Genomic DNA, 15,368 nt, shown 5'->3' on the forward strand with positions numbered 1-15,368 from the left:
ATTTTCTTCTTCTCTTATTAAATTCTTCTTTTTGGAACTCAGGGAAGGTCTAGGATGCTAAAGCTTTTCTACAAACAAGAGGCGGGCAGGGGACACGGGGCCTGGGCAGTGTTTGTCCCCAGGAAGGCTCTGCAGGGTCCTGCTCCGTTTCAGTAGCCACGGAAGCCATCTCGGACTTCTGGGGACTTATAAAAAGGACCCAGGAGTCAACCAGTAGAGGCTGCCCCAGCCACAGAGGAGAGAATTTGAGCATCAATAAGGATAACTGAAATGGATTAAAGCACAGCAAACATATTTAAATGTATGTATTAATAATAATCATACTGGGGCTCCCCAGTGGCGCAGTGGATAAGACTCTGCACTCCCAATGCAGGGGGCCGGGGTTTGATTCCTGGTCAGGGAACTAGATACCACATGCATGCCGCGACTGAGTTCTCATGCCACAACTAAGGAGCCCATGTGCCGCCACTAACACCTAGCGCAACCAAATAAATAAATAAATAAATGTGTTTTTTAAAATAATAATACTTAAAAAAAGAAATCCCAAAACCAAAAACAAACTGGTCACCACTGTAACAGTGCTGGGGAAACCATTATTTTCAAAACTGGTCAATAAAGAAAAAAATTAAGAATTTATCTTGCTTTTCCCATACAAACTATACCACCAGAGAACCAAATAGATGTTTCTCTTTCTAAAGGTATTTCAAAGTAAATAATAAAGTTTTAAAAATCGAGAGAATATCCTCATTTTGAAACCCTCAGTGGATTAATGGATCTAGGTATTGATTATCAATAGTTGCAAACCCTATAAAAAGAAACTTTATAAGCCACCTGATGGATGAAGGTACGTCTTGCCACCCATCCCAGCCCCCCAAAAAGGAAAAAACCAAACTGGAATCTGATCAAGCTTTTAGATTCAACAACAGCTTTTTCTCAGTATTTATTTTTAGGAAACAAAGTTCAGAGGAACATGTTAAACTATACCAAGGGATATAATGAGCCAAGTGCAGACTGTGGGAGATCAGCAAACACACAACTTTGTTTCTTCAACAAATTACAAAAGTGTGTGTGGTGGGGGGTAGGGAGCCTGTGAATTAAAAACCGACACAACTCCAGTGAGATACCACTGTGCACCTATGAAGATGGCTGTGATCAAAATGACAGGTGTTGGCCAGGAAGTGGAGAAACTGAAGCCCTTGTACACTGCTGGCAGGGATATAAAATGGGCAGCTACTTTGGAAAATAGTCTGGCAGTTCTGCCAACGGTTAAACATAGAGTTACCATATGATCTAGAAATTCCACTTTTAGGTACAGACCCAAGAGAAATAAAGACCTATGTTCACACAAAAACATGTGCACAAATGTTCATAGCAGCATCATCCCTATTAGTCAAACAGTGGAAACAACCCAAATGTCCATCAGCTGCTGAACAGATAAACGCAATGTGGTCTGTCTGCACAGAGGAATATTAGCAGTAGAAAGGAGTGAAGTCCTGACACAGGCTACGACATGGACGTGCCTGGAAAACATGCTGCTGAGTGAACAAAGCCAACACAAAGGCCACATAACATGTGATTCTATTTCTAGGAAACGTCCAAAATAGGCAAATCCACAGAGACGGAAAGATTAGTGGTTGCCAGGGGCTGGGGGGAGGGGGAGAAATAGGGGTGACGGTTAATGGCACAGGGTTTCTTTTCAGGGTGAGGAAAAAGTTCTACAATTGATTGCAACATTTGTGCTACAAATATACTGAACTCTGAATATACTAAAAACTGATGAATTACATGCTTTACATGGGTGAATTGTATGGTACGTAAATTCGATCTCAAAAAAGCTCTCCCTCCTCCCCTCAAAAAAAAACCCAGACTTAAAAAAAAAAAAAATCCCAATAAACAGATATTTGGATTCTATTCAGTTAAAAAAAAATTTATGACCTTGAGACAAGTGAAAAAGTGAACCATGGATGACGAATGCTATTGGGGAGTTATTAAATGTTATGATGTGATAAGGATACTGTGTGTCTTTCTCTCTCAGCCATACCTACTGACATGTTTCCAGCTGAACCAAGAAGGTGTACGGGATTTGCTTCAGAACACGGGAGGGACGACAGGCGGGGGTGCAGACCAAACAAGATGGGCCAAGAAGGATCCCTGTTGAAGGGGTGGGGGAGAGGGCCACGTGTGTGTTCACTGTACTATTCTATTTTCATACCTCTATTTCTATGCTGCAAAAACTTATATACATTTTAATATATTTGTCTCTGTAATTACATTAAAAAATCACATTTCCATGCTGTTCTTAAGGCAAGTTAGTTTAATTTTATAGAAGAAATACGTTCAAACAATACAAATGACACAATTAGAACAGTGACAAAAATAGAGATGAATACTGATCGTAACTTATTCCCACAACAGAAGGTCACTTATTTCGGTGGTGACAATCATGTGAACAGGTGAAGACCAAATCCCCTTTTACTCATCGTACTGTTTCTAAGGGACCCTGGTGGCAGACTTTGGATTGTCTCTGGACTAAAACTGCTGATAAATCATGGCAGAGTTTTCTCATCACAAGGCACAATTATGGACAAACTTAAACATAAGAAAATACCCCTTAAGACGATAGGATTTCACTTTTCAGACATGTGGGATATTTTCCAGAGGGTGGCAGTCTTAACTAGTCGGAAGGTGCTAAATCAAGCCACGAAAGAGAAGCCAATTAGGGTGCATCACGTCTTCCTGCCTCCTGGGCTGGCCTCTGTCGCTGTCCACGTGCCCCTTCGGGCACAGACTGCGAGCAGCAGGGGACCCGTCACCACCTAGTCCTTCATCTGTCTGGCTTTCCTTTCCTTTCTTACTATGGTCCCATTCAGGTGCAAAAGCAGACAGACTCAGGAGGGAGGTGGGAGAACACAGCACTCCTTAAACTGACACCAACACTGGGGCTGCATGTGTTTCTTTTTCTCTTTTGACTCTGGGGTGGGGAAGCACTCCAAACAGAAACCTGTATCTACTGGGCAGTGACATTTATTTGAAAACCCCTGCAGGCCTTTTGTATTGGCACAGTGGGTTTCCCCACGTGGCTACTTTGTAGGGGTTGGCAGGAAAGCTGCCTCCACCCTTCAACCCACTTAGAGCATCACGTGGCAGCGGCTGAACAGCGGCCAGACAATGTGGCCAGGGACTCTCCCACGTCCAAGGAGCCATGAACCTGAGATGGAAACGACTCCTCTCCACACTCTCCAGAGTCCCCTGGCAGGCAATTCATCAGAGTCTAGTTTCAACAGCTGGGGACAAAGAGGGCCTGCCATCCTGATCCGCGCAGCAACGCTGTCTCCTGTGGGGCACTTCTGGCAAGCACTGCTGTTTTATGTGTCTCTACCTCTGTTGTGGGTATGTATACAGGGAAATTAGCCAAAAAAAAAAAAAAAAAAAAAAACCCGAAACAAGAAGAAAAGGAAAAAAAAAAAAATGAGACCAGAGGCAGAAATACATAGCAAGAAGTGACAAGTGTGAAAAAGCACAAAGTTTTCAGCTTTACCACCACTGACAACTTCACTGTCTGTGATAGGTCACGTGTCAATGAAATGCTTTTACAAAATTCATTTTTAATAAATGTGAAAAGGCAGATGGGTTATACAAGGGAGTGGTTACAGACTAATGAGAAGAGAGATGCTGCTGGTTGGAGGGGGGGACACTTTCAAGGGAGGGGCAGAAAGACCCAGGAGGAGGGTTCCATTTTCTCTTACATTTTGTATGACTCACCTCATTTACTTCTCCAAGGCCTCATAAAGGAGAGTGCATTTCATATATAATAAATACGTATTAGGCAAACTATACCATCTGGCATTTTAAAAGGATGGTATAGCTCTATTACGTAAAGAATTTGTTCCTCAGGAGCTAGTTCTAAGATTTCTTAAGAAATATTGAGAAGACTCCAGTATAGGGTGGGGGCCTTCTGATCGAAAGCACAGGCTTTCCTGTGAGTGACTCGCTGGGCAGCTGTAGTTCTCACAGAAGCTTGCTTCCTCAAAAAAGCGCCTTCAAAGCTTATCGTGTCCATGTCCTGACTGCTCCATCCATCAGCGGATCCACTGGCTCACTGAAAATGCGCCTTCCTTCTTCTCTTTTCACTTCCTGCAGGGCAGAGCAGCAGAGCCGAAGCTCTACCACTACCCTCCCAGTCGGTCAGGATCAGATGGGGCGGACTGGAAAGGCGGGGCTGCCGAGGCCAGGTGAGGGCAGGCTGTGTGGCCGCCGGGGGCTCTGTGACAGGCTTCAGACCCAGGGTGGGCCTGGAAAGGTGCACGGAAACCTGGGGCCACGGGAGTGCAGCCCTCGTAGGAGACCGAGCCCCGCATCACGCACCTGGCACTGACTTAGGACTGAGCCCTTGCAGTGGCATCTTAACAAAACATAAAGGGTGCGAAAGTGTACAATATACATGATAAACGCACAGAAGAGAAACAGGACAAGTGATGAATTCAGCACACAGTGTTTGCATTTCAGATGTCAGACACAAAACCGGCCCCAAAGTTCCATTCTACCAATGACAAATACTGAAGAACAAAATTTCAGTCTTAAAATACATCTTAAAGTCGGTATTTTCCTTCAAGGAAAAAAAAGTACTATAAATAAATTACAATACAGTGAATTTGCCTGAACTCACTTCGTTTCTGTCTTCCAGCCTTTAAGTCAAATAAAACAGCGTAAAACCTGTACACTCTTAACATGATAATTGATCTCTTATAAAATAACCTGTCTTCAGAGATGTCAATTTCACAACAAGGAAAAACCAAGCCCTGTTGCCGTCACTAGTATAAAATATATATGTATAGATATATGTTTTGTTTTTATTTATTCATTTTTTTTACAAAATGTGTATATTAATAGCTTTGCACAAATATTTTAAAGACAAATTTAGCTAGTCTAAGAACTTCATGAAAATAAAACAGGCAGATAAATACTTCATGTGTACAAAGCACTACATCAGACATCGTCGGCAGGCAGAGGAGGTACGTTAATCCTTGGTCTTGTAAAAAATGCTATCTTCTCCCTGGGATTGGAAAGAATTACAGGTTAGAGACATATAAACACAATGAAAGCTGGAAAGAGGCTCTGCTATCGATGATAGCTTTTCTTACTCAGAGAACACACTGAATTTCAGTACCCAGGAGCACATCTGTTTGTACATAGAGTCTCTAAATTTTTTGGCCTCGTCCCCCTCTCTGAATTTTAATAGACGTTACAAAGCCCCATGAGGGCAAGGGTTTGTCTCCAGTGCTTAGAACAGTACCTGGTACACACAGATGCTCAGTAAATACTTCCTTTATGAATAAATGAAAAACTATACAAGGAGTTCTAAATCATAATTGAAGGAAGACAGTTACAGTGTTTTATATCCTTTTATGATGGGGAAGTAAAAATTCAGGGCATAAAAAATTAAGGCTAGAAATCAGGCACATATTATTTAGCCCTAAAAAGGAATGATGCACTGATTCATGCTACAACATGGACGCACCTAAGTGAAAGAAGCTGAACACAAAAGACCACGTACTGTATGAGTCCTCTTATATGAAAGGTCCAGAACAGGCAAACACATACAGACAGAAAGGAGAATGGAGGTTGACAGGAGCTCACGGGAGGTTGGGATGGGGAGAGACCGCTTTACGGGTATGGGGTTTCCTTCTGGGGTGATGGAAATGTTTTGGAGCTGGATAGAGATAGTGACTGTACTAAATACCATGGAATTGTTCACTTTAAAATGGTTAGTTTTATGGTATGTGATCGTCACCTCAATTTTTTAAAAAGCCAGACACAAAAGAAAATAGATAAAACTGGGTGATTTTCCTCATATAAAAAAATAAAAACAGGGAAAGCTAATCTACACTATCCAAATTCAAGATAGTGGTTATTCTAGTGTGGGAAATCTGGGGGTGCTGATGACATTTGATTTCCTGCCACGTAGTGTTTATGACAATTCACTGAAATATTTCATACATACGGAATGCACGCTTTCCTGTATGTCTACTATGCTTCCCTCAAAAGTTAACTAAAAAGGCAAAGGTGATACACATAAGTATCTATGTAAATCACTGTGTTGTTTATAACAGCAAACATTTGGAAAGAAGTGGGGTTTAAAATAGTTAGGTAAATTATATCTGTTAGATGAGACATTTCAGCCAAAAAAGATAACAGATGATGTAGCAACATGGGATCGTTTAATTTAAAAAGAGCTAAATGCAAACTCGAACCCACATTGTGATTACAAGTAGCATGAAAAAACAGTGCTTAGAAAAAAAGATCAGAAAAAAACCTGCACAACGCTAAGAGCTAAGAGCGGAGGAGATTCCTGCTTTGTTCTCGACTTCCTGTGGGTCTTTTTCAATACTTACTTTACCCCTTATAGTGACAAAGGTATGGCAGTAAAAAGCAAGCAGGAAGCTGAGACGAAGCGAGAGAGTAGCACAGACATATATATACTACCAACTGTAAAATAGACAGCCAGTGGGAAGTTGTTGTATAACAAAGGGAGCTCAACTCGAGGATGGAAGATGCCTTAGAGGACTGGGGCGGGGAGGGTGGGGGGGACTCGAGGGAGGGTGGGGGGGGAGTCGAGGGAGGGAATATGGGGATATGTGTATAAAAACAGATGATGGAACTTGGTGTAACCCCCCAAAAATAATAAATAAATAAATAAATAAATAAATAAATAAATAAATAAATAAAGCAAGCAGGAAAGTGAGGCCTGCGCTTCTCCCCACCTGAACGTCTGCACCTGGATGGGCTCTTTGAGGTTCTGCCCACGCAGCTGGCACACCCCTTTGGAGGCCTTCTTCAGCATCTTCTCAGCTGCCTGTCCTTGATGGAAGTCAAGTTTGGTCTGTCTCGTCTGGAACAGCAACGCGGGGTGAACCAGACGGTTTTGCTTCTAGTTTTAACGGAAGCCCCTGCCAGCTCCGGGCACCCGGAGGAGAGAAAGGCCCGCCCGCCCCCCGTCCCCCCTCCCCCCTCCCCCAGCTGGCAGGCCTCACCTGCCTCTCGGCCTCCCGCAGCAGGCTCCGGAAGCGCTCGTCTCGCAGCAGCCAGGCCGGGGGATCGGTGAGGCCGCGCAGCTGGGCGTCCTCCAGGCGCTGGCGCAGCTCGCGCAGGGCGCACAGCTCCTCGTTCAGCTGCCGCTGCCGCGTCCGCGACGCCTGGAGGTCCAGCTCCAGGTCCAGCGACGTGCGCGCCGCCAGCGCCGCCAGGGAGGACCTGCAGGGCTGCGAGACCGGGACCGGGCCGTGAGCTCGCTCGCCCCGCCCGCGCCCTTCCAGCAGCCTCTCCCCCGAGGGGCCGGCCCCGGGGAGAGGGCCACTAGAGGGCGATTTCTCACAGCAAGACCCAATCAATGCTAAGACAACGTCCATGTGGGCAACATGGCTTCAAGCCTCCCGTCCGATAATAAGTCAGGGACAGCAAACCGTCCGCTGTAATGACAACCTAGGTTTTGGCGAAAGTGCAGAGAAATAGACCCTCTCACATGGGACAGGCGGGCATCATCTTTCTCAAGTGCTATTTGACAATATAAACAAAAGCCACAAAATGTGCATTTTCTTTGGTTCTGAAATTTCATTTTGACCTGCATTTGAAAGGCACAGCTGATGACGTGCAAAAGGTTTATGACAGAAAAAATCCTAAGTACCTAACAAGAGAAAAGTGATCAAGTACATTATAAGGCCAGCAGAAAATGCAGCCATTGTAAAAAGATGAAAAATATACCGACATGGCAAAATCTGAATGATCTACTCTATAAGGGGAAAAAAAGCCCATTATAAACCATGTGAGGGCTTTCTGGTTAAACACACACACACAAGCTGTCAAACGTTCCTCCCCATGGAATTCCCTGGTGGTCCAGTGGTTAGGACTCCCTGATTCCAATGCCCCGCCAAAGTTCAATCCCTCGTTGGAGAACTAAGACCACAAGCCACTCAGCGATGCCAAAAAACAACAACAAAAAACATTCCTCCCCATATAAGCCTGAAGTCTGCTGTTTTCAAGAAAGTTCTAAGATGAGAAAAGAATTTTGTACATGGAGAGCAGTACTTCCCACCCCATGGCAAACAAGCTGGGGAAGGCAGTTAGTGCAACAAAGTCACAAATCCACGAACATATTAGCCTTGTTGTTCGGAGGACTGAATAACTGCATGCGTTTTACACATACACAACACTATTTTGCACGTATACAGAAGGTAAATGCAAATATAAGTGACTTAATGAACAAACTCATTTAAAAGTTCTGCTGATTTCATAGCAGAGCTCGCCGGTTTTCAAGCAGGGTGACTTGGCCCTTCAGGGAACACTTGGCAACATCTGGGGACATTTTTGGTTGTCACAACTGGGGGATGGGGTGCTACTGGCAACTAGTGGGTCAAGGCCAGGGATGCCGCTCAACTTCCCACAGTGCACAGGACGCCCCCACAACAAAGAGGGATCTAGGCCAAAATGTCAACAGCACTGCTGTTGAAAAAATACTTCTGTAGCTGAATTATGTATTTTCTTATCATTCTCAGTCAGCAGCTAGTTTAAATACAACCACCACAAAGAGATATGGGAATTTATTTTTCTTTAAAAGAATCCTTCCCCGGGAAAGTCAGGAAACCACTAGCTTACAAACTAAAAGTAGTAAAACTTTGTAAACTGGTGTGATATGGAGAAAAAACTTGGTGTCTATGAAGGAGATGAAAAGTATAGAACAGTCCTATGTAGAAGAACACTCTGTGCTGAAAGACTCACATTTTCTGAACTGTATACACTCCGTTGCCAGAAAAGAAAAAAGAATCTCTTATCCAGAATGGCTGTTTATTAACTTATTATATTTTAAAATGTAAAGATCATGTATTACCTTAGATTATAACATTATCTTAGGAAATTAACAAATATTGGTAACATGCTCACATTATATACACTTTTAAAAATTAAACCTAAGTAAACAAGGAAATAAATATATTACCTTTTAATTAATATTACCTCAAATATTACTTTTTCAGGTTTGTAGACATAACTTCCAGGGTACGTAGAGACTGCATATTAGTCTATGTGGCACATACCTGCTTATAGCGAAGGGTTCGTCTTTCCAAAGTGTTTCGGACAAAGGGGGACTTCCGGGGCAGCGTTGAACTGTCACTGTCACTACGGTAAAGCTACACCAAAAAGACTGAGGTTCAGAAACACTTCCTCAGGAATTCAACATTCTTTCTCTGTATACTCTGAACTGGATTATTTTGTTTCTCCTGCAGGTACTCAAACATAGTTATGACTTTTAGAGCTTTTACCAAGACTTTAAGTTTCAGTTAAAAGAAAATCTACACAAGAGTTTCAAGGAAAACAAAGACAAACCAAATATGCAGACCAACCCCCCACCCCCAACCCTGAGGTTTCCAGGCTAAGCAAGCAACACAATTTCAGTCCTATCAATGCCAACTGCCACTTGATACGGTGTGACACTCATGAAAACCCACACTGTCCTCAGCGCTTTTCACTTATTATCAATCACTCTCATTTGCTGTGTTTCTAGCTTTGGCAAGAGCTGGGAAGAGAGGCCAGAAAAGAGCCCCGTTCCTGGCAGGAGGACAAGCCCACACCACTAACGCCCACTCTGCCCATCAAGGGTTTTAAAAGACCTGCTTTGAAAAAGAAAAATAAATAATGCAGACCTCACGGGAGCCAAGACATTATGTGTTTCATTTGGCGGCAGGTTTTCATTTCAGGATCAATATATATCTGTGTGAAAGCAAAGTCCTGGCCTTCATGGCCTTATTTTCCATGCCAGTGAACCCCAAATCTCAGGAAATGCCACAGCACTGCATTTACATGCCTCCCAATCATTGCAAACATATATAAAAACAAAGAGGCCTCTAGAAACATCACTGGTCAGTGCGTGCCTTCATGCAGGGTGCAGAGCACAGCACAGGGGCTGGAGGCCTGTCTCTGGGGAAGTGAAGGGCTTCCTCCTTCACCACCCTGTCCTTTTCTCAACAAGCAGGCTGGAGACCGCTCCGCAGGGGTTCAGCAAGAGTCTAGGAAAAGGAAGGGCGGGAGGATGGCCTTTGATCAGGCACCTCCAGCCGCGTGATGAAACATCGGGCCCCACAGGGCTGCAGCCTGATGGGTCAGAAGTGCCCGGCCTGACCCTGGGCTGCCCGGGGCAGCGCGACCTGGACACCTCATTGTGTGGGGAGAAGAGTTGCAGGCCTTGCAAACGTGGCCACCCGGGCCCCAGTTCCTGCTGCTCCCTCCTGTGAGTAAAGGACTCCCCGCCGCAAGAAAGGTGGGCTCCTTGCTCAGCTCCTGGGCAGTGACTTGTAAGTTCCTAGAATGTTCTAAGTGTCTTTGTTTACCTGGGGACCTCGGTCGGACCAGAGTCTCTGCTGACAATGTGCGGGCAGGCCCTGGGCCACCAGCTTGACCTCTGGAGGGGCTGGAAGTGAAGGTCAGCCACGCCCACAACCAGCTGTGCCTCGCGACAACCCCCCAAAACCCCTGAGCACCGAGGCTCAGACGAGCATCCCTGGTCGGCAGCGCCACCTGCATGCTGTCACCGCTTGGAGTTGGAGAGGGGAGAGCTCCCGCACAGCTCCGCTGGGGGAGAAGGGCTGGAAACTCCACCTGGCCTCTCTGGAGCGCCACCCCACGCCTCTTCCCTCTGCACTTGGGTCTTCACCCCTTCACTGCAGCGCAGCATCATGGCGGATACACTGCTTTTCTCAGTTCTGTGAGTCCTAGCCAATTTCTGAGCCTGCAGGTGGGCCTGGGGACCCCTCGGGGTCTCCCGCACAGGTCTGAGGGTCTGTCTCTCTCGTATGATCAAACTCTGGCTTTGCCCTAATGGAGCAGCTCCTTGGCAGCCCCTTCAAGGGAAGGCACTTTCTCCAAAAAGCCCCATTCAGACGAGCAGGAGCTCTCCTCCACCCACTGGGCCACCACGTCGTGACTGCTTATCCTCAACAATGCCTTGTCTCTCCTCGTCCGTGCTGTCACTGTCACATGCCACAGTCAGCCAACCTCCAACCCGCTGTCCTGTCTCCAAGGACCACAGTAGGTGGGGTCTCCCCCTCCACCTGTCTCAGAGTTCTCAGCCCGGTGTGCAGGTGAGGAGCGCCCGGGAGCTCCCACCCTCTGCCGCCGATGAGGAATCCTCCTAGACGGGTGGCACAGGAATCCCAACTTACCCTGCAAACGTACTGGCTTCGTGCTCCAGGCGAGAAAGTCTGCGAGCGGACAATGGTGCTGCTCCGCACGAAGGGCGAGCCACGGGCCCTGCGGCCGGGCCTCTCCTTCCGCAGACTCGCTACCTCTTCTGGGAAGAGATCTTCTGTGTTGGTTTCCTTATCAACCTAGACAGTCATTCATTTATTACCAAGACATTTTCTAGAACACAAGCAATAAACGTCACGTGAACCATTTTTCCCTCCTCCACATGGAGTTCTAACTGGCATTTCACACTTAGATGTCCAAAACAGAATTTCTGATACTCCCTCTGCCGAGGATCTCTACTTCCCCATTTGTTTAAGCAAAAAACATATTCTTGTCATTCTGGACCCAGCTCTCTTTCGTTTTTCTCTCTCTCTTTTTAAGCTCTTTATTGGAGTATAATTGCTTTACACTGTTGTGCCAGTTTCTGCTGTACAACAAAGTGAATCAGCTGTATTTATACATATATCCCCATATCCCCCACCTCCGCAACTCCCTCCCATCTTCCCTATCCCAGCTAAGTCATCACCCATCATCGAGTTGATCTCCCTGTGTTATGCAGCACCTTCCCACTAGCTATCTATTTTACATTTGGTAGTATATATATGTCAATGCTACTCTCTCACTTCGTCCCAGCTTACCCTTCGCCCCCATGTCCTCAAGTCCGTGCTCTACATCTGCATTTTTATTCTTGCCCTGCCACTGGGTTCATCAGTACCATTTTTTTTAGATTTCATATATATGTGCTAGCATACGGTATTTGTTTTTCTCTTTCTGGCTTACTTCACTCTGTATGACAGACTCTAGGTCCATCCACCTCACTACAAATGTCCCAATTTCATTCCTTTTTATGGCTGGGTAATATTCTACTGTATATATGTGCCACATCTTCTTTATCCATTCGTCTGTTGATGGGCATTTAGGTTGCTTCCATGTCCTGGCTATTGTAAATAGTGCTGCAATGAACACTGTGGTACATGTTTCTTTTTGGATTATGGTTTTCTCTGGGTATATGCCCAGGAGTGGGATTGCTGAGTCATACGGTAGTCCCATTTTTAGTTTTTTAAGGAACCTCCATACTGTTTTCCATAGTGGCCATACCAATTTACATTCCCACCATTCACACACCCTATATCTGTTCCAAGATCAAACCCTGTTGGCTCTGTGTTTGAGATTAAGCATGTTTTGACCTCTTGTCACCGACCCTCCATCTGCGTCACCATTGTCTCGTGCCTGATTAGTGCAGGAGGCTTCTCACCTGTCTCCCAGATTCCATGCCTCCCTCTTCCCTTCAAACACTGCTCAACACAGCACCAGGGACATCCTGGTAAAAACTGAAGTCAGACCCAGCAATTCCACTCCTACGTGTATACCCAAAAGACCTGAAAACAGGTATTCAAACAAATACTTGCACACAAATGTTAACGGCACCCTTACTCAAACAGCCAAAAGGTGGAAGTACTCCAAACGCCCATGGACAGATGAGTAGATAAACAAAACGTGCCATACTTGTGCAAGGGATGAGAGGGAGGAATATGCTAATGTACCTTGAAAACATTAGGTTGAGTGAAACAAGCCACTCACAAGAGGCTACATGCTGTGTGAGCCACTCATTCATTAATTTTTTTTTGAAGGATCACCAAATATATACATTTATTCATTTGTTCTTTCATCAGCTTGTCTTCCTTTTCTGCATCAAATTTGCATCTATGTATAGGCAGAAAATTTGATATGCAGTGTCCACATATTTCTCTTTTTTCTTTGTTTAAGAACTTTATTGAGATATAATTGACATACAATAAACTGCATATATTTAAAGTGTACAATTTGATTTTTTTTGTTATTAGTAATGTATATATGGCAATTCCAATCTCCCAATTCATCCCACCCAACCTCCGACTCCACCCCCACCCCCACTCCGCTTTTCCCCACTTGGTGTCCATATGTTTGTTGTCTACATCTGTGTCTCTATTTCTGCCTTGCAAACTGGTTGATCTGTACCATTTTTCTAGATTCTGCATATATGTGTTAATATACGATATTTGTTTTTCTCTTTCTTATTTCACTCTGTATGACAGTCTCTAGGTCCATTTGTGTCTCTACAAATGACCCAATTTCTCATTCATTAATTTTTACTGAAGCATAACTGACTGTTATATTAGCTTCAGGTGTTCAACATAGTGATTCCATATTTTTATACATTACAAAATGATCACCATAATAAGTCTAGTTACCATCTGTCACCATACAGAGTTAACACAGTATTACTGACCTTATGCCCTATGCTGTACATTACATCCCCGTGACTTACTTATTTTATAACTGGAAGTTTGTATCTCTTAATCTCCCTCACTTATTTCCCTCATCCCCACCCCCCACCCCACTGGCACCCACCAGTTTGTTCTCTGTATCTATGAGTCTATTTCTGTTTTATTATGGTTGTTCATTTGTTTTGTTTTTTAAATTCTACATATAAGTGAAATCATACAGTATTTGTCTTTCTCTGACATTTCATTTAGCATAATACCCTCTAGTTCCATTTGTGCTATTGTAAATGGCAAGATTTCCTTCTTCTTTATAGCTGGTATTTCATCAATCACATACTATGTATATATATGTATGTGTGTATATATATATGTGTGTATGTGTATACACATACACACACACACACACACATCCCATCTTCTTTACCCATTCACATCTATTGACAACAGACACTTAGGTTGTTTCCATATCTTGGTCATTGTAAATAATGCTATAATAAAAATAGGAGTGCATATATCTTTTCTAATTAGCATTTTTGTTTTCTTCAGAGAAATACCCAGAAGTGGAACTGCTAGATGGTATGGTAGTTCTACTTTTAACCTTTTGAAAAACCTGCTGTTCTGTTTTCCACAGTGGTGACACTGATTTACATTCCCACCAACAGTGCACAAGGGCTCCCTTTTCTCTACATCCTCTCCAATGTTTGTTATTTGTTGTCTTTTTGCTAACAGCCATTCTGACAGGTATGAAGTGATATGTCACTGTAGTTTTGATTTGCATTTCCCTGATGATTAGTGATGTTGAGCATCTTTTCATGTGTCCGTTGGCCATGTGAATGTCTTCTTTGGAAAAATGTCTATTCAAGCCCAATGCCCGTTTTTAATCAGGTTGGTTGTTTTCTTGATGCTGAGCTGTCTGAGTTCTCTGTGTATTTTGGATATTAATCCCTTGTCGGATATAACGTTTGCAACTATCTTTTCCCATTCAGTAGGCTGCCTTTCTGTTTTATTGACAGTTTCCTTCACTGTGCAATAGCTTTTTAGTTTGATAAAAGTCTCATTTGTTTTTTGTCCTAAGATACATTGCTAAGACTCATGTCCAAGAGTATACTACCTATGCTTTCTTCTAAGAGTTTTATAGTTTCAGATCTTACATTTAAGTCTTTAATCCATTTTAAAACAGAATGAGAAAGTAGTCCAGTTTGATTCTTTTGTATGTAACCGTCCAGTTTTCCAAACACCATTTATGGAAGAGACTGTCTTTTCTTCCCCTGTATTTTCTTGCATCCTTCATCACAGATTAGTTGACTATATAAGTGTGGGTTTATTTCTGGGCTCTCTATTCTGTTCCATTGATCTACGTGTCTTTTTTTTTTTTTGTACAGTACCAAGTACCATGCTGCTTTGATTGCTGTGGTTTTGTAGTATAGTTTGAAATCAGGGCACATGATACCTCCACCTGTATTCTTCTTTCTCAAGGCTGTTTTGGCTATTCGGGGTCTTTTGTGTTTCCATACAATTTTTGGATTATTTTTTCTAGTTCTGTGAAAAATGCCTTTGGTATTTTGATAGGGATTGCATTCAATCTGTAGGTTGGCTTGGGTAGTATGGTCATTTCAACAACACTAATTCTTCCAATCCATGAGCAAGGTATATTGGTTTGTGTTGTCTTCAATTTCTGCTATCAATGACTTACAGTTTTCTGAGTACAGGTCTTTTACCTCCCTGGTTAAAATTTCTTCCTAGGTATTTTATTCTTTTTGACGCAGCCATAAACTGAAGTGTTGTCTTAATTTCCCTTTCTGATAGTTCATTGTTAGCGTATAGAACTGCAGACAATTTCTGTATATTAATTTTATATCCCTTAATTTTAAA

At 43.6% G+C, this 15,368-nt stretch overlaps 1 protein-coding gene across 4 annotated transcripts in view; it reads right to left on the minus strand.

The window, feature by feature from the left end:
* Positions 1-2,302: 2,302 nt before the first annotated feature.
* WWC3 (WWC family member 3) overlaps positions 2,303-15,368 on the minus strand; it is a 128,568-nt gene continuing 115,502 nt past the window's right edge. For 3 of the 4 annotated variants that reach the window (XM_057718094.1, XM_057718095.1, XM_057718097.1), the window contains 5 exons: positions 11,208-11,372; positions 9,087-9,179; positions 7,032-7,259; positions 6,762-6,889; positions 2,303-5,053 (listed from right to left, as the gene is read on the minus strand). In XM_057718094.1, the coding sequence (XP_057574077.1) occupies positions 4,987-5,053; positions 6,762-6,889; positions 7,032-7,259; positions 9,087-9,179; positions 11,208-11,372 (681 nt within the window). In that variant the 3' untranslated portion in view covers positions 2,303-4,986. The remainder of the gene's footprint in view (positions 5,054-6,761; positions 6,890-7,031; positions 7,260-9,086; positions 9,180-11,207; positions 11,373-15,368) is intronic. The other variant, XR_009050270.1, reaches the window with a different exon arrangement.

This window comes from Hippopotamus amphibius, chromosome X (genome assembly GCF_030028045.1).
Source record: "Hippopotamus amphibius kiboko isolate mHipAmp2 chromosome X, mHipAmp2.hap2, whole genome shotgun sequence".
Taxonomy (NCBI): Eukaryota; Metazoa; Chordata; class Mammalia; order Artiodactyla; family Hippopotamidae; genus Hippopotamus; species Hippopotamus amphibius.